The sequence below is a fragment of the Cygnus atratus genome, chromosome 2 (genome assembly GCF_013377495.2).
Source record: "Cygnus atratus isolate AKBS03 ecotype Queensland, Australia chromosome 2, CAtr_DNAZoo_HiC_assembly, whole genome shotgun sequence".
NCBI classification, from domain to species: domain Eukaryota; kingdom Metazoa; phylum Chordata; class Aves; order Anseriformes; family Anatidae; genus Cygnus; species Cygnus atratus.
The window spans coordinates 57,882,315-57,907,739 of NC_066363.1; the positions used below are offsets into that span (position 1 = coordinate 57,882,315).

At 39.0% G+C, this 25,425-nt stretch overlaps 1 protein-coding gene across 19 annotated transcripts in view; it reads left to right on the forward strand.

Annotated features, from left to right (window-relative positions):
- The window catches only part of TPK1 (thiamin pyrophosphokinase 1), a 322,063-nt gene that overhangs the window by 161,898 nt on the left and 134,740 nt on the right, over positions 1-25,425 (forward strand). For 11 of the 19 annotated variants that reach the window (XM_050709115.1, XM_050709111.1, XM_050709113.1 and 8 more), the window contains one exon: positions 1,589-1,616. The exons of 7 other annotated variants lie outside the window; for them this stretch is intronic. In XM_050709115.1, coding sequence (XP_050565072.1) covers positions 1,589-1,616 — 28 coding nt within the window. Of the gene's footprint in view, positions 1-1,588; positions 1,617-16,168; positions 16,188-25,425 lie in introns of those variants that run through there. One more of the 19 variants, XM_035552555.2, reaches the window with a different exon arrangement.

The window sequence follows — 25,425 nt, forward strand, 5'->3', positions numbered from 1 at the left end:
TATCAAGGAAAGTGAACCAAGCAGCAAGTACCAAGAGGTATTCGCCCTTTGCACTTCCATCTGCCTTTTAGTATGATGTGCAGTGAAAAGTCACACAAACTTTTCTGTCACTAAAGTCTGACTTGAATGCTGTAGTTTCAACTGGCAGATGAAGGGCAGGTGATGCTGAAAGTTCCTTTGGTATTTCAATCGCTGTGGTTAAATTTATACCAGGAATTAAAATGCTTTTTTTTTTTTCTTTGTTTATGAAGCTGAAAGTATGTTTCCCTTCATATTATTGTAAAGATGCTGTATAGTTATGTTGAGTTTTACATACACGAAGGAGTGCCAGTAGCCATTTTTTTTTTGTTGCTGTTGTTTGTTTGTTGCTGTTTTTTGTGTTTTTTTTTTAAACTACACTTATTGACAGAAATTAATACGTCATGACTTCTTTTATCACAGAATCTCCTGAGTTGGAAGGGACCCACAAAGATCATTGGGTCCAACACCTGGCTCCACACAAGACCACCCAAAAATCAAACCATGTGTCTGAGAGCATTGTCCAAATGCTCCTTGAACTCTGTCAGGCTCGGTGCCGTGACCACTGTCCTGGGGAACCTGTCCCAGTGCCCGACCACCCTCTGGGTGCAGAACCTTTCCCTAACACCCAGCCTGACCCTCCCCTGTCCCAGCTCCATGCCGTTCCCTCGGGTCCTGTCACTGTCCCCAGAGAGCAGAGCTCAGCACCTGCCCCTCCGCTCCCCTCGTGAGGGAGCTGGAGGCCACCATGAGGCCTCCCCTCGGCCTGCTCTGCTCTGGGCTGAACAAACCAAGGGGCCTCAGCTGCTCCTCATGTGTCTTGCCATCTATCTGGATATAACAAGCCAATGTTTAAGAGATGTTACTTTTTCATAGTAAAGCTTATGGATGTTAATTATTGAGTTATATTCACTTACAAGTGGTTGTGTCAAAGACGGCCTCACATACTGCTGCGTAGGAAAGGGGAGTATTAAATTCTGTGTGTGAAACTAATTATGGTTCTGTAAAGTAGATGTACGTTTCTTTAAGCAGATGTATCATTGTGGTGAAGCAATTACAGGTCTGACTCTTCCATCACACCAGCTTCATGCCAGGATGCTGCTCCTAGACTCAGAGGTTTTCTACCTCATTTAAGTGATGAAAGCAAGGGCTGATATTTGGCATTACAGAAAACATGACATACAGGATTACCGAAGCCAAAGGGTTTTACTGGAAGTGATATCTTCAAGCCAATTCCTCTGATGTTTTTAGCTGAGCAAGGATTACATGACAAGTGTTTCTATTTTCCCTTAAGAAGGATTATCACCATTGTGTCAGGGAACCTCATTTAAATAAAGTCCATAAAATGGATTTATTTGCTTCATGTTTATCTCTGTTAGGTGTGGCATGTCATAGTTAGTAAAGAGATCTGAAGGCAAATCTGCTGTTTTTTTTCCGTTATGTTGGAAAGTAATTGTATAATAGACTGTTATAAGTGGGATGTGTAAGTAATGGTTTAGGCTCTTCATGCTTTTGGCAAAGAATAAGTATGTGTCACAGGTTATTCAGCTTTACCTTTTATTCTCTGCAGCCTTTGTTTTGCATCATTGGCTTGTCAAGTGAGTACTTATAGTCTTTTACCCTTTACATTAAAAAATAACTGATTATTTTTCCCATGTTTTAAAGAGTTAAATCATTAAAACTGGGTAAAACCACTCCTCAACTGGAAATGGAATATCGTGTTTAAATTCCTCTTTTTAAATCACAGTGCACTATAACTGAAGCATAAAAAACAGCAATTTAATATTTTGTTTATTCTGTCAATGTTAAAACAGACATAGAGAAGTGTCTTTGTACTTCTTGGATAAATATTTATGTTCATATGATCCTGTAATAGATGCATTGGCAGTCTTTTTACAGTCTGAAGCGCATGAGAAATGACACTGCACAAAGCAGAGAGGACGTGGTGATATTTCTGTCGCTGCAGTCTCATCTGCTTTAGCTGGATGTTTCTATTATTGAAACCTTTTAAGCATCACTTTGAAGATAAAACAGCCATTTGTATTGTTATGCCTCAAACAAGACTCAGTTTTTGAAGTTTTTGAGACCAAAGACATTATCTAAAATCATACAAAATCTGTACTGATGCCTAGAAACAGAAGGTTGAATGCAGTGCCCTTTGAAGTCCAGATTATGCAGTTTAATAAGAATCCAGTTCAGCTTTTCTACTAAGCAAACTGTATGTGCTTTAGGAGCACATAGACTTCTGTAGATGTAGTAGGCACTGCTTCAGATGTGTAATTAAATGCTGTCAATTTATTTACAATTCTGTTTTTTCCTATTCTCTTTTCTTTTTAAACCTCATAGAGCTGCTTATTTTTACAGGCTGTTCAGTAGCTGTAGCACTTTCCCTTTCCTTTTTCTATTACACTTTCAGGGTTAATGGTTATCAGGGTTGTAGAAATGCTTAATAGATATGTTGTGAACATTGCCTTTCTGTTTTACGATGATGCATGTATAATTAGATCAATGAAATGTGTTTGTGTGGTAGTGCTTGTACATCTCTCTAACTTCTACACTGTCTTGCTGAACTGCATGTAGTAGTGTCATATTCCCTGCTTGCTTTCTGAGGCCAAAATTTTTAATAATTTTGGAAAATCATAGTGTTAATTGATCTCTCAGTTATATGATTTAAATTCAAATGCATAACAAATAATGATTTTTTTCTGTGTCTATTTTAATTTATCTTTTATCCCTGCATTTTAAATGTTTTCTAAAAGTAAATTTTAATGCAGGATGGAACTTTTAATATTGAGAAATTTGACTCAAACCATTTTTGTTACATTGAACAGTTTTCTAAGAAATCATGTTTCATTCTAGAACCTGATTAATTTGTGAGAGGTTTTATACCTTCAGGAGGAGCTGTAAAAATTGTGCGGGTGGATCTGAAACAGTTCTGTCTTGCTGTTGAACGGGCTATGCCTATCTGACAATCACCACTTCAGCTTTCAAGCAATCCTTGCTTTTATATATCCTGCTGAAGACATCTCTGACATAATTATAAAAAATGCTGTGCCTACCTCATGGAGCTTCTAACATGTTGAGGGTGTCCAATGCCACCTGGACTTTATTTCAAGCATCTCCGGTTGTGCACCTTAGTTCTAAGTTGCTGAAAAGCTCTTTTTGATGGTCTGGTCCCATAGGCTTTGCTCTGGTGAGTGAGACTAATAGACTGGTCTAGCAAAATAGGACCTGTCACACACACACAATCTTCTGAATGGTTTTCCACCCTTAGTCGCAGTGCTACAGGCACTGAGGTTGGTGGTGGGTAAGTGTTCTTGCTGCACTCCCCTATCTCCAATTTAACTGTGTAGATGCAGCACCCCTGCTAACTGCAGTTATTACTCATAATGCTGTCCTCTTGCTTCCTGAGGAACCTCATATCCCATCCCACTTCTTATCTCCAACATGCAGTGGAGAAACCAGCTTTTAGAGAGTTTGCACTATGTAGTTTTCCCTCAAAAACAGTTCTATGTTACTATATGGTCAGGAGAAAGGCAGTAGAAAAGTCTCAGTTGACACATGAGAAAATTACAGTTCCTTTCCATCATAGCCCTGTCACCTGCATGACAGCACTTTCCAAACCACAGGCACAAGCTCTTCTGCAATTTATTTGAGAGTTATTAACTTCTAAGCTTTTAGAAGGAATTAGCTACCTGTCAGCTCACTGAAACACAGCTACCAAGTAACTCCAACAATAACCAAACACACCTAGCTTACTGAAAAATGAATGGTCTGTATAACCAAGCTATATGTTGTATTTTTTATTTTTTCTAATGTTCTTCTGCTATTAATTGAAAGAGCCTCAGTGTCTTAACATAGATACGGGTTCATCAGGTTAAAAAGATTTATAGGGCTGTGATGATCCTATTATTAATAGTTCAAATTGTGTATGGAGTTTAGGATTTTAGACTAGACGTTTTCTGTATGTCTTTGTCATGTAATTATTCAGCAGAGCTATCATAAAATGGTTCAGTTCTTGAATAATATTTCAGAGGTCTTGTCAAGATCGCATTTTCAAGCGAGTTGTGTGGGTGATTTGGGTTATGTGGATTTTTTATTCATGCCAAATGAAAGTAATATCATAATGTTCCAGAAATGTCATAAATTTGTAGGAGATGCTGAGCTCAGTGGCACTTCGTAAAGGTGAACATGACAGACAGTCACACTAGGTGAGACCAGAGGGTCATTCACCAGCGTCTGGTCTTGGCTGTGCCAGTATGGGATACTTTTGAAAGCATATATCTGCACAGTTATGCTGCTTTGATACACTTTTTTTACCTTCTAGTAATATATGGCTTAAAGATTTCCTAAGTCAGAGTGGCATCTTAGTACTTAATAGCTCCATAATGATTGCCCCCCAAATTACACACTTTTCTTCAAACCGTGAAGAGACGACTGAAAGAATCCATAAAAAGCTGTGGCAATACATTCCCCAATTTAAGTGTTTATAGACAATGTCACCTAGATTTTATTTTGGCTTTGACTTTGACTTTTGTTAGTCAAGTTTGATTCTGCTGATTTTTTATGTTATGCTAAAGAGTGGATGAACATGTTTTAACCACCTTTTTCTCTCCTGTTGGTATTTGTATGACTGTACTGAGCGTTCCTATAGGTATGTAGGTGTGTGTGCACAGCTAAACCACTGTGGCATTACATAGACTGCCCGGAAATTTTGTTCAGCCTGTTTTCTGTCCTGCTGAGCTAATACAAGTACAATTACATGCTGGGAAGTCCCGTTGAAATGGATCTTCTGTAAAGTGAAGGATTTCAGGACTCAAGGCTTGCATGCAACTAAGAAAAATCTTTGTCCAATTCCTAATTTCAATGTTTAAAATTCCACCAAGATAGCTGTTTACAGAAGATAATACACCTGTTTAAATACAAATGAGATTTGTGAACGAAACAAATTCAGTGTTAGTCTTGCATATTTTTAAATAAAATGTGTTCTTTGTGTTAGAACCTAGTTTTGCATATAAAACCTTTTGAACCTGAATAAACAGTTAAGTCCTACTTGTTTTGTAAGGTCAAATTAATACTGCTGAGATTCAGCTAGTTAGGAGGTCGTTGAGAGCCACTGTGTATTTGTAGTAGGACCTGAGTTAGACCTTAATTTATCCAGTATGATTGAGAATGCAAGGTGACCAAGTTCTCTCTCTCCATTTTTTATTTTTTATTTTTAGAGTGCTAGAGAGTTAGTTTGTGTGTCCTTTGCTTGGGAGCTAAATACCAGTTTGCAAGTTACAAGTTGTTTTCTTTGTTCTCACAAGTGCTTTAGCTGAACCTCAACTGCCTGACAGTAGAATATGTAAGAAAACAACGCATCGTGTAACAAAAATGATACTGGTGGTATTTTAGTCTTGCATCCGATTTCATTTTCATACTGTGTTGCAGTATGAGATTTATTTCTCCCTCATATTGGTTATGGCCTGAGGGGGGGAAAGGAGAGAACCTATAATGCATTAGACATTTGAGTTACTTCCAAGAATCTTAAAAAATTAAGCTGGTGTTAATCTCTGAAAGAACTCATTACTCTTATCTGTCAGTCTGTGATGGAGGAAATAAGAGAAAAGATAAAAAAACAACCAAAAAAAAGTGTTGAATTAACTTCATTTCCCGTGCATAGAACAAAAAAAAAAAAAAAAAAAAAAGGTGTTTTAAACAATGACAGCTTGATCTGGAGAAGGAAATTGAACAGAGCTATTTTGTGATTAAGCCTCTTCAGACAAAAGAGACAGCTTTAATGTGGTATTAGCAGTTGAGAACTCAGATGATAGGCCTTTTTAGATGTAAGTAGGATTTTAACATCCATTTTTTCCTTCTAGAGAATTTAAGATCAAATTGTTCCTGGAGTGCAAAGCTCGGTGCCCCATGCCTGTGGACTGCTTATTAGAACAGTTTCCAAAAGTGGTGCAGAACCAAGAACCTTGCAGCTCATCAAATGTTGCTGCAAACTCCAAGCTCAGCCCAAATGCTTCGTGGGATTTGTAAGCTTGATTCTGTTGCAGGGGAGCCCATTAACTAGCAAAAGCACAGCAACACATATGTGGTCATTAGCCAAGGAAAGGATCCCCAAAATCCTGATTCCACAATTCTTAAGGATTTTAAGAAGCTTGGCATCCTCTGTGAATGTTTCTATTGTGCATCTTGTCAAAGAACAGGTAGCTCTCATTTCAGAAGGTGAGGAGTGAGAGAACGTGAAGTGTGTTGCTCATTTTGAAGTAGGAAGGTTTGCTGGTAGGCTGGAGAAAAGGATGAGAAGGATATCTTCTGATGTGATTTCAGGGACCTGTAGCAAGCATTGTGGTGAGTGCATTCCCCTGCTTTAAAAGAGATGCATAGACTATGCAGAGTCATTCTCCCTAGCCCCCAAAATCAAGAGAGAGATTTGCCAAGGCTGCCATAAACCTCTCTTCTTCATCTTTGACACAACCATGAACATAAAAGGCACAATAGATTGGCATACATGGTTCAGGGCTGCTATGTATTTACCATAAATTGCCCTCATGGTGCTTACACTTCACTTAGTGCAATACAATTACAAAACCTCAAGGATAATCCAGACACAAGATGGTTGTTTGGTCTGTTTGTGTTCACGCAGATAAATGAGTGCTATACAAGCTTATAAATGAACAAGACAGATAAAATGATGTTTGTTGTTAAGGTGGAGAAGATAAAAGGCTTTTGTTGCTTGTCAGTGAAACAAAGGATTAGCTAAGGCTGCCAAATTTGAACTTGCTTTTATTAATAAATTAACCATGGAATTGTAAGTTTATTTTGAGTTTTGACATGGACCAAAGCAGAGGTAGAGTGCAGCAGGAAGGTTTATGCGCAGATTTTGGAGCAGTTATTTTTCCTTACTGGATTTTGATTTAGTCAAAAAATTGCAAATTACAACACTTGTTTTTATAGCTGCACTGAGAAATGGTTTAGGATGATAAAAGTTGCATTCACATATACCAGGAGGAAATTTTATTTGAAATTGAGGGGGAGAGGGGAATGAAAGAAACAACGTTCTGATTATCTTAACCACAAACAGGTGGGGAAAGATCTGCAAATTGGAATATTTCTCCTACTTATCTTTCTCGTCTATTCTTCTCTTATTTTTCTGTCCTGTATTTCCTGAGTCTAATATTCTTCAGCAGCAAGAGCCCATTCTTTCTGTTTTTGCGGCCATCACTAAGCATTTGAAGCTCTGGTTTTCTGTTTCAATTCTGCTGTATTCCTTGAGCGTGCTTAGCAGAGCCCAGCAAAGACGGGTTGGATCAAGGTTTGATAAGCTGACTCTGCAGGAAACTTAGCTGAAATCCAGCAAGTCTCAGGACCAGTGTGAGTTAGTCCGTGTTCTGATGCATTGTCAGATTCTTTTGTTTGAAGAAGCTGTGATAGTCTTTGATTAAAAAATAAATAAAAGTTCCTCAAATCAAATAGATTTAGAGGTATAATTAGAGATGGAAACAGTCCCCTATGTGATGAAATGAATAAAGAGAGAGTAAGGAAACCTCAGGGGAGAGTAAAATAAGGAATGGAAACTGAGAAAAAGGCAGGGAGTCTTAAAGAAGTTTGAAAAGGGGAAGCACATTAAGAGAGAAATATAAAGGTAATAGCAGAGGAAGGGAAAGAGAACTGGGTTGAAATAGAAAAAATTCCCTGATATATCAGCAAATAAACTATTTCTGCCATATCTTTGCAGCCATGAATGTGATAAGTATACATGCATGGAAAACTTTTTTTTTTCCCTAATTGTAAGCTAATGTTTTCAATTTATTAAGAAGCAGTACATGTTTTATTTATTTATTTATTTATTTTGTATTTATTTATTGTTATTGACTTCAGATGTTTTCATTTGAAGACAAATTAAAACAGGAGCACCTATGCTTATTCCCTCCTTGACTTTGGTGGGAGTTTCATCAGGTGAAGAATACAAAATGTTTTAGACCCAAATCATGTAAGGAGCTTAAAGCCTAAATACCTGCAACGGAAGCTGGAACATAGAGTAAATTTGCAGGTGTTAAGACTCTTTTGTCCAAATTCTGCAGCAACTGCTGTTGTAATGTACAATGTGTCTAAGCAACTATTAATCCAATTGAAACAACTAATTTAGTAAGTATTTACTTTGCACTTAATTGATGACAGTCCTTCAAGTAAGGAATTGGCATTTTACCATAAATTGCTGGTTAACAGTACCAGATTTTTATTTAATTGAGAAAAATGTAGCCTTCAAGAGGAGCCTTCTATTGAGAGCTGAAAAGACCTTCCTCCTTTTAAGCTCAGCAGTGGGAGGACACCTTCAGAGAACAGAGCAGGGATTAAACATGGGATATGATTGCTTATTGTGACCCAGTTCCATTTATTTCTAGCATTCGAAAGCCAGAATCTTTTTGACATATCAGTGTGCAGATGCTGCTTGTAAAAGCCCTCCATTTGTTTTGTTCACCATCTAGTATTTCAACATACACTAAAAAAGAAAGAAGATACTATACTTCAGTGCCTTAGGTACTTCGTATTTTAATTACTGTTGAAGTGGTATTTGTAGGAAGAAGTCAAAATTGGAGACCTGGCTATTAGAGGCATCTTAGGGTTTTCAGCAGACTGATAGTTGCACTGTATTCCTATACATTACTGCCCCAGCTGACACTCCTTTACTTCTAGGACTGGGTTTGCAATATTTGCTTTGGACGGAGGGAAGGGATAGTGCCTTGTAATGGTCTTTGTGGTATTATACCCTTTCTGTGCATCCACTGGCTACTTACGTGAATCCCACCTCAAAAATACTTCTGAGAGATAATAGGTCAGCCTTTGCCTCAACAGGATAGCAGTGCTCACGGCAGGACCATAACCTTTCTTTCTTCAAATCAAGCATGGATGCGTCTCTTGGGACTATTTACTACTACAGTTTCCTGGTGCAAGTTGTAACGGGGACAGTAGTGAGAACATCTCCTCAGGCATCAGAACATGCTCTGTATCCTTTATTTATCACAGGTTTCAAGAGCCGATAAATGTACTCATCAAGACTTGACATACAAGCAGAAGTGCATTTCTGATCTGGCATCGACAGTTGCTTACGCAGATGGATGTGTCGGCAGGTCTTTAGAGCGATTCAGAAAATCCTCTCTTTGATAAGATTGTGTGCTCAATATCTTGGGCATATCCTGGACTGGAAGTGGGGCACATGCTGTCAGGAAACTGGGAATCGCACAGTTCAACTCCCATTTTATTCTCTCATTGATCAGTTAAAATGGGAGAGATGATGGAGGGATTCTGAAACTCCTTGAAGTGTTGTTCTGTGGCAAAAGCTCCATTACTGTTCCAAAAGAGCTCAGCTCCCACTGGGCCTTGAGCAACTGTAATTTGGTCTGAGGGGCAGGATGTTGCAAGTTTTTCGTTTGTTTGTTTGTTGTTTTTTTTTGTAAACAACAACAGTCAATTTTCATATGCTACAGCAGCTGTGATAAAATATGTTTGGCTTGATCTTGGAAAAGGGATTGGAGAAATTTTCAAATGTTTTTTTTGCAGTTTCTTGAGTGTTTGGACAACCCCTTCCTCCTGAATCCGGGCAGTTTTGGATTGAAGCATGTATCCTGCTTTTAATTGCCAAGTTTAGACTGCTCTATGTGCTTCAGTCCTTGTGCCAACCTCCGTGTACTGCCCTGGTTGCAGCTTGCACCCCCAGGCAGATGAGTAGAGACCAGCTGCCACAGAGCCGTTCCCACTGTCCAAGGAGAGGCTAGAGTTAGAAACAGTCAGCCAAGGGAGATAGCTCTCTCCTCCAATTTTAACATTTCTATGTATTTTTCTCTTATCTAAATCTATTTCCCCTCAATAAAGGAAATAGCTGGCTGTGGCCAGACTCACTCTCTTTCTCCTTTTCTCCCCTTCTGCAGAAGAGCATCCTTCTAGCTCTGAGAACCACTCAGTGAGAGGTTTTGGAAAATTTCAGAGGTTCAGTATCTTAAATAGGTAAGAGTCAAAGCTGTGCCTTAAATGTAAAAGAAGCTCCTTTCTTCACTGGGAAGTCTTTTTGAACACTTGTAAGTCAGAAACAACTGATTTGTTCTGGTTGACTGAAGGCTATGAATACAGCTTTGGTGGCAGTCCTTGGCACCAGGCTTGTAAAGAGTGTCCAAAGAATGTGTGATACCATGCAGCAAATTTACAGGAGGCATGGCCAGCCTGTGGCCTGGTGGGAAGTCGCATCCCCTTCCAAGTCGATGGTGGTTCTGTTGTTGATGGCAACGGAGTGGTTAGGCTGGGTCCTGAGCAAGGTAACCGTCTGCGGAGAGAGGTAAAAAAGCTATGATAATAGCTTGGTTTGTCTCCTACCGTTAATAAAGAAAAGAAACTGATGAATTTGCAAAGTTTTCAACTCAGTTAAGACAGTGGCAATGGTAAGGCTTTCAACATTTTGAACAGGAACATCCTATCAGAAGGTACAGAGATTACAAGACGTTTGAGAGTTAAAGTAGGTGATTCTCCTGTGATCATGTCCTCCTGTACAAAATACAGGACAGCTCTGTGTAACATTTTTTTGTAAATGCAGACCTGAAGCTCAAGTAGATGCATAGGTAGAGAAATGAAGTGATATGAGAAAGGGAATAATTGCATTTGACATTTTTGACAGGTTCTTCTTGAACTTGGTTTTATAAAATGTGAAAAATGTAGGTAGGGGTTGACAGCTTATAGATGCTGTGGAATAGCTCAGAACTCCCTGCAGCAGGAGGAAAATGGTGGAGCAGGAAAGAAGCCAATGTAAAATGAGTGGTTAGATTAGGGAAGGAAATAGTATAAAAAGTTTAAGGTTTCTTACAGAGCACTATTCATCGCTTTATGTGATGTACATTTTTGTGGCAACTCAAGATGCTTTGAAGAGTTCACGTAAATCTGATTTGTTTCCATAAATACCAAAAAAAATTTGTAAAGATAAACAGTACATAAATCATCTTACTGATGTTTACAGTGGCTCTCACTTTGTTAAATTCACTTTCAAAGAAGTTGCACAGAAGGAAATGTAAGCAACAATAGCTTCCTATTCTGTTTATCTGTCAGTAGATCCTTAATTTCTTCCCATGGCAAACCATCCCAGTCCTCCCTACTTCCAAATGATTCTCTTGTCTGAAATGACAGCACCTGAGTCTTTCTCACTGTCAGTTTCGTCTGACTTATGAACAAAGTAGGAGCATTACAGTTGGACCCAAAATCCGAATTACACTATGACAAGAGATCCAGGCTTTGAAATGGCATTCATGAAATAATGAGTTGTGCCAGCACAGAACAGTACACAGACACACTTCCTAAATGGCCACCTGTCCTTGAAAGTGATATTATTCTTGGGGCTATGCAGTCTCAGTAATTCCAACCCCAAATTATGTGCCTGAATGCAGGGAACATGTCTTTGGTCTTTGTTGATTCAGTGAAAGGGTGTTTAGGACACCGTTACCTTGGGTGAAAGGCAACAAGTGTGAGGACACAGGAGATCCCTTCCCGTCACTCTGTTGACAGATAACATAGTTTTTGAAGTCTGCTTGTCAGTCGTTTCTGGGAGTATCGGTTTTGGAAACATAGTATCCTCTACATACCTTTCAGCAGCTATGTATTTAGCAGCTACCATTTGTATTGCTAGCACAAATATGCATATTTGTGCTCAAATTATAGCACAAATATGCATATTTGTGCTATTCGTATGTTTATATGTGTATATATATACATATTTATATTTATATGTGCGTGTTTGAAAGATACAAACACAGTATTTGTATTTTACTAAATGTATATATTTCTTTTGAAAAGTAAGCCTAAAGTAAGCATAATTAAAATGAAAATTGTGACGCTTGTTGCCAAATTCCTTGATTCTGTTTGAAATCATTCAAACTAAATAAAGATTTTAAAAATATTAGCTACTGAAAGTTTAAGGGAACAGACATATCTATCCACATCAGTGGCTGAACTTGGAGCTAGAGTAAGATAAAGAAGCTTTTGATAGGGGTCTGTACTGTACAGCTAAAGATTTCTTCTATTATTATTTTATTATAGTCATTTGACTTCAGTTCAATGCTTACGTTTGAAAAAAATAGAATGGTTTATTTTCTCCTTCAGTGTATGAATAAAAATGAGCTATGAGATGATGAGAAGTACTATTCATAAAGTGCAGAAGGGCTTGGTGATGAGAAACGATCAATATTATCTCTAGCTACTGAGTTCAACCACATGTGTCCAGTAAATCAGTTCATTTTTAAATGCAAAATGTGGTTAGATAAGCTTATCTGTGTCTCCATAGCATTTAAGATTGCCTTATTTAGTAAAGGATAAAGACACAACTGGGGGTTAGAGTGCGGAACGGAGGGAAGAAGTACAATTTAATGTGGACTGGAGCTGTAGTTGGACAAAGTATGTAACCCAGCTAGAAAATCGGATAAGGTCAGTGAGGAGTAACTGAAATACTACACACTAATGTACAAGAACCTTGACAGCAAAACAGAAGAACTAAAATAATTTTCATTGGTATGCAAATAGATTTTCACTGCTTTACCAGAAATATCATGAATTGGCAGTCAAATATGGTATAGAGATATTATAAGGCATGCACTGATCGGGAATAGCAGAAATAAAAAATAAAGGTTAATGTAAAATAACTTTATTTATAATAAAGTTATGAACAAAACCAGCTGATCTGGGTTCACATTTATGGGCATGAGGGGAGAAAATAGTATTTTTTTAATAGTACTAAATAGTAAAATCCAGGTATACCTGAATGGTGGATGGCAGATACTTTTTCAGCACAAATCACTGAAGAGACAAGAAGTATTGGTATTTTCAGTGTAGTTTTGGTAGACAGTAAAACATTTTCTGGTAGATTTGGAGTCCAAAAATAACGTTGGGTAGGACGATCGGAAGTTGAATTGTGAGCTGTGGAGATGAGCAGAAAGTCTGTGAGGTCTGTGCTCTAGTTTGTCTTTTTTTTTTTTTTTAACCTTATATAATTGTATTTCAGAATGGGAAGCCTCAAAAAATTGAGAACAGGCCATCTGCATAGGAGCTTACGCACTAAATGATAAGAAGGCAGATTTCCACCCCCTTTATCTGAAAGAACTTCTGCCTGGTACTGGTTCATAAACAAAAGCTGAAAAACAAGAAAGACTTCAAGTACAACCATGTGAACGCAGAAAGGAAATTAAGAGCAAGTGTGAAGTATGCAAGAGGAGGAGGACCAGCCAAGGACAGAGGAACTGATCAGCAAAAACACTGCTTAGAAGGTCAAAAACTCCAAACTCCAGACTTCCTTACTGAGAAAGAAACTTTTAGAAGATAATTTTTGTTTTCATTTTTGGATCATCAGTTTAGATGCTTTTGTGACCTTCCTGAAGCCAGCTTGAGTCTAAAAGACAGAATCCAGGCATCTAGTTTACCAGTTGCAATACTAATCATTAAATATAAACAATGCAGGGGATTGTTTTTTGTTTCTTGGGTGGTTTTTTAAACCCCTTTCATACAAAACAGTAAATATTTTTGCTGTAGAAGCAAAAGCAGATTTTACAATCATTGGGCTAGCATTCATCCACATGTTTTTAGTAGCCCATTTAATATGACCTGATATGATTTGCATCTGTTGTAGAGGGAGCATATTTTTCATCTTAATGACTTTATTGGATAATTTGACAATTGATAAATTAAATCTTGTTATGTATGATGAGAATAGAATTAATTTGAATGTTGATACCAACATTCCTTTTTTGATATTGGAAAATTAAGTTCATTATGGCTACAAATACCGTTCTGGGATTTTTTCCCCAGAATTTGATAGAGCGCTTAGTGTTGATTTCTAGATAAGGTAGTAAGATAACACTTAAAACCTAGAAATAATAGAGCACAACCATATCTCCTAAATGTTTATTTCAACTTAGATCTTATTTATGGATTAATATCCTTGGAATTCGAAATTTGGCCTGGGAAAAGTCTGAGGCAGGGAACAAAATAAACCCCCTGTGATTCAGGTGGAAACAGAGACCTGCTACTCTGCCTGGCCAGTCACAAGTCCATGGGGCCAGATGGGATCCACCTGAGGGTGCTGAGGGAGCTAGTGGATGTGATTGGCAAGCTACAGGTACCTGAAAGGAATGTGTGGGGAGCTGGGGATCGGCCTCTTCTCACAAGTAACTAGTGATAGGACTAGAGGGAATGGCCTCAAGCTGCACCAGGGGAGGTTTAGGTTAGAAATTAGGAGATGTTTCTTCTCAGAAGGAGTAGTCAGGCATTGGAAGGGGTTGCCCAGGGAGGTGGTGGAGTCACCGTCCCTGGGGGTGTTCAAGGAAAGGTTGGACGTGGTGCTTACGGACATGGTTTAGTGGGTGATATTGGTGGTAGGGGGACGGTTGGAACAGATGATCTTAATGATTCTTAATTATTCTTAATGATTCTTAATTATTCTATGAATTTATTTTTTTAAACTAACAGTATATTTTTTCACTAATTGACTTGCATTTTTGTAACTGCTAATATGTGCATTGTGAGATGTAATACTGGATTTTTTTGTGGAAAATAGAATCTTCATGCTTGCAGAGTTGAAATCCAGTTTTCGCTTAACTAAATTTACTAATTCAGATAAGTGACTGTTACAGTGAAACATATGCATGTGGATTTAGCATACAGACAGTCCAAGAACTACTGCTGTCTTTCCTTTTTGTTGTTGAGTTAAGAAAACCTCTAAAAAACGCTTGTCTCTATTTCCTGAGTCCATCAGACCTAATTGGTCTGAGCTGAATTTAGGTTGGATTTCAAAAGCTCTTCTTAGATTTTTCACAGGTTGGCTGCATTCGCCTCAGTTCACAGGCCAAGCACTTTTACCTGACTATATGCCTATAATTATCAGATATGCTAGCCTGGCTGGATGTTTAGGCTGGCCACGTGTTCACACAATGTATGCTGAATATATTTTCACTTAAGTCAGATATATTCAAGTATGTACGTGTGCATACTTGAAACTTCAGACCTTTGGAACTTCAAACCTTTGTGCTTTTGAACTGCAAAAAGTGCAAACAGAATTCTCAAATGAAATCTCCGGTTTGACCTCCATACAAACCTGTCACCATGTTTCATGCAGATTTTAAGTAAGAAATTCAGAAAATCCATCACGCAGGGCAGTCTATAGATCCATTATTCTGAGTAGTCTGTGTGTGTATCCTGAAGGCATTGTACTTGAAATGTAGTGAAGCGAAGATGCATCTTTGCTGTAGACAGATGCAGATTTTTATCTGCCTCTTCTTGCGTCCTTCTGTGCCAAGCAGCTTCCACACTAAATGTCCAGTTTGTGGTTATGGAGTGGGTTACAAGCCTGTCATTGTGATTGATATTTTATTGCTATTTATTATTTATTTTTCCCTTTTGCCAGGTACTGTTGAAATAAAAATAAAATAAAGAGGGAATGCATTTCCTTCACCCAAGACAGATGATACGTGAGTGTAGAGTTTTAGGGAGAATTAGAGATAAAATTAAATAAGTCTTTATTTTATTTTTATTTTTAATTTTTGCCCAATCAGATAGAACACCTCTTTCCTGTGGTGATTCCAGAAATAATTGTCTGATGTCTCTGGTTTCTGATTGTACTGCAGACTGTCAGGCTTACTTCTCCCAGCTAAATTCATGAAAGTTGTATGCCCCTTGTGTATAGCAATGTAAAGCCCCCAGTCAACAGCTGGTCTGAGGAATTCATGTGGGTCTAAGGACAGTTAGCTATTTAAACTGAAAATCACTTGATATTCTTACCATTAAATATGAGTAGATGTTGGCTATAGGTTCCAGTGCGTGTGCTGTTTCCTGCCTGCATGCAGTAACAGCTCCTTCCTCAACTGAATGTGGTGAGTTTCCCTGATAAAATGATTCCAGATCATTTTGCAGGTGGATGTTCCCCAGTCACTGGCAACATTCCTTGCCTTCTCTCCTTTTTTGTCTTCTTCCCAGCCCTCCCCTTTTAGCAGAGGCTTTGGTCTCAGCTTTGAGACCAAGCTGATTAGGTGTCCCCTGGAACGTCCTTGTTCTGACTGACCTGAGTGCGTCTGCAGCGTGACCAGCAGTGCTCCCCAGTCTGAGAACTTGATGCAAAGGTGCCTGCAGCAGCTCTGCACAGAGCTGTCGTGGAGGTAGGTAGCAATGCGTGTGTGTCTGGGCCGGAGTCATGGTGTGCTGATGGGTTGTAGACGTGGAGTCATCAATACAGGAAAGCCTTGACAGTCCTTTGAGGAATATACAGCATATTTTGAATTCAAAGTACTTCCAGAGCATTTCCATGCCCTTGACAACGGGTTACTGTATGAAATTATAATATAATGTAATTATTCCACTAGTCGTCTTTATCATTCTCTAGTATACAAAGTAATAAAGTCTTCTGTGATTAACTTTTCAGCCAAAAAAGGCATCTTTGTAAGCATTGTGGTGCAATCAAACTGACAGTATTTATTCTCCCTAGAGCTTTGCTAATAGCTTACTGAAAAGCAGGTAACTTGATTTAATCCCGCTAGCACTATTTTGCATCTCTGTACAGAGGGATGGCTCAAGATAAATCAGTAACAGAGGAAGGGATGATGTCAGTTTAGGGACAAGGTGCAGTTACAGGAGATGGGATAATACAGATTATCCCTAGCAAGTTCAGTTTGTCAGGGATACTTTGCGAGGAACCTTTGTACAACATTGCTAGGCCGATTTATTAACTTGTTGATCCATGCCCAGGTATTTCTGAATACTTTGCTTCTCTTGTCCCTTTTGGTTTATTGATTTCATTGTACATCCCTGCACTTAATCTAGAAATGACTGATGTTATTGTTATTTATCATTTGTAGTGCCACCATACCAGGGAGCCCCATATGTTTACATCATTTTCTTCCCTGCATCTCCTCTCATCCCTCGCTCTGGTTTGAAAAGATCGATCAGTGGGCCTTGTTCCTTGCTCAGGTGAAGGCTCTGTTATCCCAAAACAAGGTGCCTTGTCAGAGGTGTTCAGACAGTGGCCAGGGACTCTCGCCTTCCCTGTATCGTTTCTCAGGTCATGGGCTCAGACCATTCAGTGCTTCTTGAAAGTTAGCTCATGAACTCATCTTCTTTCACAGTCACTAGGAAAATTAGAGTAAAGGAGATCCTCAGGGGTTAGGTAGAGTGTATCTTTATGCATGTCAGTTCTTTTCTTTTTTTTTTTTTCTTTGCTTCTCCTATACCATGATTAACAAATTCAGTACTGTGCTAATCTGGCTCAGTTGACTCCATCTGGTTGTTTCTCCTGATAATGCAAGGTCTCTGAGGGTGGAGACGTCTTCCAAATATTAAAAACCTGGGTTCGTTTCAGAGTTGACCTCTGAAATGGATGAGTGGCTCTCCTGCTGTTGGTGGCAGAGGAACCCCTTACCCTGGCTGCTCCTTGGGCCATGTAGGGCCAGAGCAAGAACTTGGAAGGGGTGCTAGAGGGGCCACATTCAGCTGCAAGTCGGGGCAGAGCATGGCTTTCACTGCAGCGATGGTCTGTTGTATTTTGGGGTGTGGTTGCCCTATAAAGGGGCTGGCCTTTGCACTAGCTTGGCTATGGGGCTAAGTTGCTGAAACAATGGGTCCTATCCAAAGTAGCCTTTTGAGCAAAAGGTTTATGCAGAATCTAAGCTAAGGTGAATGGGAATGGATCACTACTGAATAGGGAAAGGCCACTGTTGGGAGCGTGGGGAAGAAGTACATGGGTTGCTACTTACCTCACGATTTATGTTTTACACTGTCTTTACTTTGCTTCTGAGCTAGAAATCTGTGACAATGGTTAGTGAGTTGAAATGTGGGAAACGTAATATTTGGAATGGAAGAGTGAAAAGTGAGATCTGGGTGGTGCAGCAGGAATATCCTCTCAGATGATTAATTTCTGTTTGAGTTACTGGAGGTTTTCAGAGTGATAGGGGAATTCAGTATTGAGTAGCTACTAGGTGCATTGCTTTTAATGGAAAAAATATTTGGATGAGAGGCGGGCACCACATCTGCCTTCTCAGAGACAGGCTGTTCACAACAGTGATTGGCATTGGATGAATGGGATATGTAAAAACAAGTATCAGGGGGCAGTAATTCTTTTATTTACTCAAAACATATGAGATACCATGGAAAATGAAATGGAAGATGAATGTGCAGTGACACAAATCTCAATAAGAAATCCAGCTTTAGTGTTTGAGACTCTACTTCTGCCTTGACACTTTCACAGATATGTCCTCTGGTTTGCCAACCCTGGGGCAGTCTACGCAGCAGTGTCTTGTAGCATATGTTTCTGTTTTCTGCTTATTGCCTCCCAATTTTTTTCTGTACACTTCGTTTCTCATCTTCCTTGCCTACAGAAAAAAAACAGCTGGATCACTCGAAACATAGTTGTTGGGCCTGCAAATCTAAGAAGGTCTTTCAAGGATTGTGGAGTTTACCTGTTGTCCAGATTGGAAGCTCTCTAATTTGCACCAGAATTGATGCAACAGCAGTGACAGGACCATGACTAGAATTACTGCAACCCCTTGGTGCTGGTCTGTAGATGAAGCAACTGTGCCTGGTCACTTCAAGAAAATGGACTATTTTCCTGAAGGAAAGGGAAATCTTGCTTTTGGCTATTCCAGGTCAGCAGGAAGGGGAAGCTTGGTTCAGTGTTGCATCATGAAAAGAATAAATGTTGTTTGAGTTCTGATTGCAGATGCTGATGATGGAAAATGAAAATGGTATGACACAGCCTAAGTTGTATAGATTTCAAAACTTGTTACAGATTGCTTGCAATTAAGTGAAAATGTGGCTTGAAGTTGAACGTTACATGATACAAGTGAAAGAAAACCCTTGTTTCTCACCTAAATTTAATTTTTACAGAAACACTTTTTTTTTTTTTCTGGAGCACCTCTCCTGTGAGAACAGGCTGAGGGAGTTGGGGTTGTTCAGCCTGGAGAAGAGAAGGCCCCAGGGAGGCATTAGAGCGGCCTGACAGTTCCTAAAGGGGGCCTACAGGAAGGCTGGGGAGGGACTCTTCCTCAAAGAGTGTAGGGATAGGACAGGGATTAATGGATTTAAACTAAAAAAGGGGAGATTTAGATTAGCTATTTGGAATAAATTCTTTCACTCAGAGGGTGGTGAGGCACTGGAACAGGTTGCCCAGAGAAGCTGTGGATGCCCCATCCCTGGAGGTGTTCAAGGCCAGGCTGGATGGGGCTTTGGGCAACCTGGTCTAGTGGGAGGTGTCCCTGCCCATGGCAGGGGGGTTGGAACTGGATGGTCTTTAAGGTCCCTTCCAACCCAAGCCATCCTATGATTCTATGATTCTCTGTGTGTGATTCTGTGTACAAAAGAAGTTTAGGGAATGGCAGCCCTGTGCAACTACATCAAACATCCTAATGTTGACTAATAACAGCAATCTGTCATACAAACATATCAAAATAATTGGCTGTGCTTCATTGATAATGTTGATCAGACTGCATGGCAGTACCTTCTGCCACCAAAATGATTTACAGTAAGCGTGCAGATGTTATTTACGATGACCTACTAATTCTTCTAGAATGAGGGACTGTATTTCTTCTTGCACATGATAATCTTAGCTCTTTTTAAAATGAGCTCTGTTCACTCAGCCAAATTATTTGGGAAAAATAAGTAGTTAATTAAAATGTCTGGTGCTATAACACTGTCTGAAGTTTAATATTAGCAAAATTTTGGCTGAGCTTGCTAAGAGTGAAGGAAATTGCTCTTACTGCCAGAAAAGGTGTTATATGGTATTTTGCAAAAAGTACTGAACAGAAAGTCTTTACTTTATGGTGTATTCTTACCTAAGTCTGCATTAGTTATTTCCTACTTACATTCTGACAATCTAGCAAAATCCTTTACGTGCTTTATAACAATTTGAATGAAGTGATCAGAGTGGTTTTAGGTTTGGTTGTTTGTTTATTTGTTTCAGTTAATCCATTTAAAACAATGTATTTTACATTCCACTGCCCTGCATTCAGATACCAATTTTAGTAGTTAGCTGTCACATTCAAAAAACGATATAGTTGAAAGCTGCAGCTTCGCATTTCATTTGCATTATGTGCACAGAAGAGTTGGAAACAGTATGTGGGGAATATAAGTACTGACTTGACATGAAATAATTGGAAGTGCAACCATGGTTCTTTAAGGTTACATGAAGAAAATTAAGTAACTGTCTTATTTTACTTAGTAATAATATAATTTTATTGGGAGAAAAAAAAAAACAGCTTTTGCTTTAGATCTGCTCTAAAAAATATTTCCAGTGTGGATCTCCAATGTGATTCATTCAAATGAAAAAAGAAGTGAGTTGCGTACTTCCTCTGTGGTATTTTTATTATTACTTGATGCAGCATGTAATTCTAGAGTGCTTAGTTTTTGAATTTCCAAAGGAAGCAAAAGTTTCTGTGATGACTAAAATGAGGATGCAGAGTTGACGATGATTGATACCTTTTTATACGAACTTCTTTTTTTGTATAAGTCAAGGTGAAGAAAGTATGCACTTTAAGAATTTTAATATAGGAGAAGCAAAAGCGTTTCATGGTGATGGGACTGAGAGAGAGGCCAAAACCAAAGCCTAACACCCACAGCAAACGGGAACCACTGAGTGCCTCGACATGACTATGTAGCTGCGCGCTGATGGCTTGCCCAGATCATACACGATTCCCATTGCAGCACCAGTGACTGAATCCTTATTTGTCTTGGTGCCTTGATCGCAAGACAATTGCTTTCCAGACCTTTTGGATGGGAGTTATAATACTGAAGACTGGAGAAGAGATGACTAATTCACAATGAATAGTGAAAGTAGGGTGTTACCTCCAGACGCCATGGGTGGACAACTCATAATTAGGCAGACGTGAAATGAAAGGCGTTGGGGGAGATTTTGCTTAAGAGAAAACTATTAAGTGTCTGAATGTACTGGAATATATTGGCATTTAGGGTACGAGTTGCAGCTTAAAAAGCAAAGCCTCTCATCACAAGTAATTTTCGTGGCCAAATTCAGGCACAGGACTGCAGTCCCATTATGTAAGTAAAAGCACAATGGGTTCGTGCAAAAAAATGAGCAGCTGTAATGCCTTCTGTCAGCAGAGGAAGGCTGCTCTCTGTGTAATGCTTGTGTATTGGCTTTCCTTTTGTGTTTTCTTTGGCTGGATGCTAGGGATTTTGAAACAGGAATTTAAAGATAGACTGGGAAAGAGTTACAGAGATACTGGCATTGACTGGGACTAGGGATATATCAATATATAATGCCTATATGCAAGGGGGGATTTGTCTGAATAAGAGTACATTTAGTAAACATCAGGAGAAACATCTGTCTGTTTCTGTTGCAGTGTGGTACGTTTTTCTGACGGAAAGAAGTTAAACCTCTGAGACCTGAAGAATATTTTTATAAAAGTGGGCACAACACTTGACAGGATACTATAGAAAAACTTTCTCTCTAGAAAGATGGACAGGATTACTGAAAACATTTGTTTAATCTCCATATTTTATGATGTCAGTACATTAATCATCTTCAGAAAATCCAGCCCTGGAAAACATTAAGAAAGTGTTTTCTTTCCTAGTGACCTCAAACCTTCAGAAATGTCTGATAAACCTTTAACAGGATGGATTAAAGGGCAGTCACTGATGTTCATCATTGCTTGAAAATGTCTTGCAGGGAGAGGCTTTTGAGTCGTAGGGTAAGGTCTGGATTTGTTCATAGGGCTGTTCTGCACCTGCTCAGTGTAGACATAACCTACCTAGCTATAAGCCAGGTAGTTGGGGAAAGCCAACTACTTACAGTTCAGGCAAGGTTCAGTCAAAATAACGTATGTGGAAGAATTGCATAAGCTAAAAAAAAATTTAAAAAGTGCACATAAAGCCCTAGTGATCTTCTGATGTCTCTTCCCACAGTTTCTTGAAGTTGCAAGTGTTTTTTAGATCTCTGATCAAAATGCAGAAGTAGGTGTTGATATCTTTTTTTTTCTTTTCTTTCTAACAGCAGTAGCTTAAAATAAAGGCCAGCGAGAATGAAGGGAAGTGGAAAAGAAGTTTCCAGATGTGATCGTGTGTTAGAATAGGACTTTACGGAAATTTTATATCATGCTTGCATGTCCTGAGAGTTGGTATTAATGACTCTATTAGGTCAGGTTCCTACAGCAGTCATGTTAACCTGTATAATTGATAGGAAGCTCAAAGCACAGCAGGGTGCTCCAGATCCTCATGTTTTGTATATGCAGCTGTCAGGGAAATGGCTTGTCTTGCTTCCTTGCATGTCCCAGATACTCTGTTAGGCCACTCTACCTTCATGTGTGCACCCAACTCTCTTTAACACTTGCATTCATACCTTAGCACAATGTCTTTTAGGGGCAATGTGTTCAGTCCAGTCTGCTTTTTTGCTGTATTCAGTTCTTGCAAACAAGTTGCAGCTCTTTGCACTTTAGCTTTAGTTTGCACGTTGAATTATGAACGACCCATGAATGCTCCATTGCCCTTTGTCAACAACAGATGTACAAGGACAAATTCTGCTCTCAGTCATGTAGGGGAAGATCATGGGATCTGATCTTTTATATAGATATTGTTCAGGGTAATTCACTTCAGGCATACACTAGAGCATTGATAGAGATCAGACTGGGAGCAATCAGGAGGTGGACGTAAAATATTACCTGTCCAATGGATTTATCACAGCTTGCAGAATAGTTAGTGGAATGGGTTCTGAATAGATCCTCTTAGCACAAGAAGGTGACAGTGTAGTGCCTTCTGTAATGTCTGTACGTGTTGTAGTGGCTTAGCTGCCCGTTGCCAGGAACCTTAGCTATCTGTACAGAGTGCTAGAAATGCCATTGTTAGGCTTCAGAAAAGCACTGTTGCTATTTAAAGGAAAGCAATATCATATTAAGAGAAACCTAGGGGGTACTAATGCAAAATCTCTTACTGCAAAGCTCTGTGTTGCTCAGAGAGCCATTGCTGTTAGTTGGCTACACGTTATTTATTTTGTTCAATATAATGTTTGTCACCTATTCAAAACCTGAAGCATTTCACACATGGAAATGCCGATGTTTCCAATACACTAAGCTGGGTATTTCACTGTCCATCTGAACGGTACCCCTTGAGTACTTGGTTATATATCAGGTGGAAGAGGGAAGTGGGGAGCAGGATATACAGCCCAGTTACAGGATGTCCTCTGCTACTAAACATGCAACATCTGACTACTGAAAAAGCAGGCATTGAAGTATACCTGGAAGATAAACTTGGTTTCCAACTTACCAAGTAATCAAGTTAGTTCAGACCTAAAGACTTAATGTTTATTCAGCAACCTCACAATTCAGCTAGGAGTAGCTGAGCCCCTCCACAAATTGAAAATACAACTTCGTGAATATGATGTGTGATCTTTGATTATTCAAGAATCTACTTCATCTATGTGGAAATATATCCTGAATTTCACTTGGAAATGTATTTGTACTCTGTGGAACACTTGCTGGCAATGAAGTCTGAACTGCTGTGCTGGGCGGGGGTTTCATTTTTCTGAGCTTTCCCTTCTGCCTATCAGAATGTCAACATGTCAGCTCCTTGTGTTCATTGCTCCCAGATGGTTTGGTGAAGTTTGGAAAAGGATTATAAAGCTGGGTTTGATTTTTGTTTATTTATTATTTTATTTGCTATTACTTGCATCTTAATATCACTTGGTGAAATACAGAACGATTTCAATTAATTTTCTTTTGACTTTGAGAAACCTGTTTCCATTGGCCTACGTGCAGATTATGCATTTGCAAAATCTATTCAGTCTTCAGAAGTACCCATCAAAGTTCAGTTCAGTACAAAATGCTATAGCTATATAAATAGCAATGTGTCCTTCATAGAGGAGGAGAAATATGACTGCAAAGAAGCTTGCAAAACTGAAGGAGAAGAAAGAGGGGCTCAGCATATCGTTTAAAATGCTGAGCTCTGGAGCTGACCCACTGAATGGGGGCTCAGGATACATACCACGTAGCATTCTCCTTTTGATCTTTATGAAATGATTCTATAACGATGAGGTATTCTAAACAATGAATAATCTCTTACTAAAGAAAGTTTTTTCTACTCCTTGTAAAACATCTCTTATGCTGAGTCTGAGAGGTTTTAGAAACTGTCAGAGAAAACAATAACAAGGAAAAAAAATGAGTATTATCTGGCCATATACCTAGCCCAGCTAGAAGTTAATACACAAATTAAAGACAGGAGGCTCTTCATAAAGGAAAACTAACAAGCAATGGGAAGTAATCAGTGACTTTCCTAAAGGATCAGTCTTGGAACTAATCTTGCTATTTTCATTAATACCCCAATACCAAAAGGAAGAATGTGTTGCTGAATTGTATTGATAGTACAAATTTTGGAGTTTTATCCACATGTAGGAAGATATTTCTCTTTTCAATTTGCTGTCTTTAGATAATTAAAATCTTTGAATCCCTTTGTATTCTTTTTGTACATGTAGGCAGAGTTGTGTAAGAAAGCACCATTTCTGTGAGCATAATGCACATTTGGGGCCTGTTCTCAATTAATTCTGTTCAGTGATCGATATCTGAGATGCAGCTCCCCTCTCGCAATCCAAATTCTTTTCAGATCAATTATATACCTCTGAAAACAGGGAAATACTGACAGATACTAGCTTAGGAACAAGAATTCCCTCACATAAATCCTGAGTGCAAGAGATAGAGATTAGCTGCGCTGGCCATGTATATTTAAATAATCCTAATGATTAGAAATGCCTTGCAGAGAGTTTTATGCCACTCTGTTTAACGTCTCTCTTGCGGTTTTTTGTGTATTTTCACAGTCATGGTACTGTTGGGTCCCCTGGCTGCCAAAGGGTCATATAGAGATAGTGTTCAGAATGGCTAAAATTTGCCGGCCCAGATCCTTGAAATCACCCCAGTAGAAGCCCTACTGTTTTCTCCTTGTTTTTCTTACCTTGAGATGAATCTTGAGAATTGGTAATCAGTCTGGAAACTGAAGTCAGTTCACATACAGTTCCTGCTTATTAACTTTAGCTCTTTAGAGCATCTGTCATGCCACGTGATAAAAAGCAAAAGTCGTTAACCTGGAGCTCTTTTAATTTAAAAAAAAAAAAAAAAAAAAAAAAAAAAAAACGTTGGGTTGCTGTGCATAAAGTGTTACAGGATTTGAAATTCAGGCGGCTTCTCTCCCTCCCTCCCTCCCACCTCATAGAAGATACCTCAGATGGTTGAATTTCCAGGAATGCTGCATTCCCTATTCTTCAGCTTTGTGGGACATGGGGTTCGTGTGCATTCCCTATTCTTCAGCTTTGTGGGACATGGGGTTCGTGTTTAGGGCAGCTTGTGTTTTCATTTCAGCATTATTTGAGGAAAGTGCTTGACTTGTGTTGTCATTTGTGCTGAGTGCCAAAGA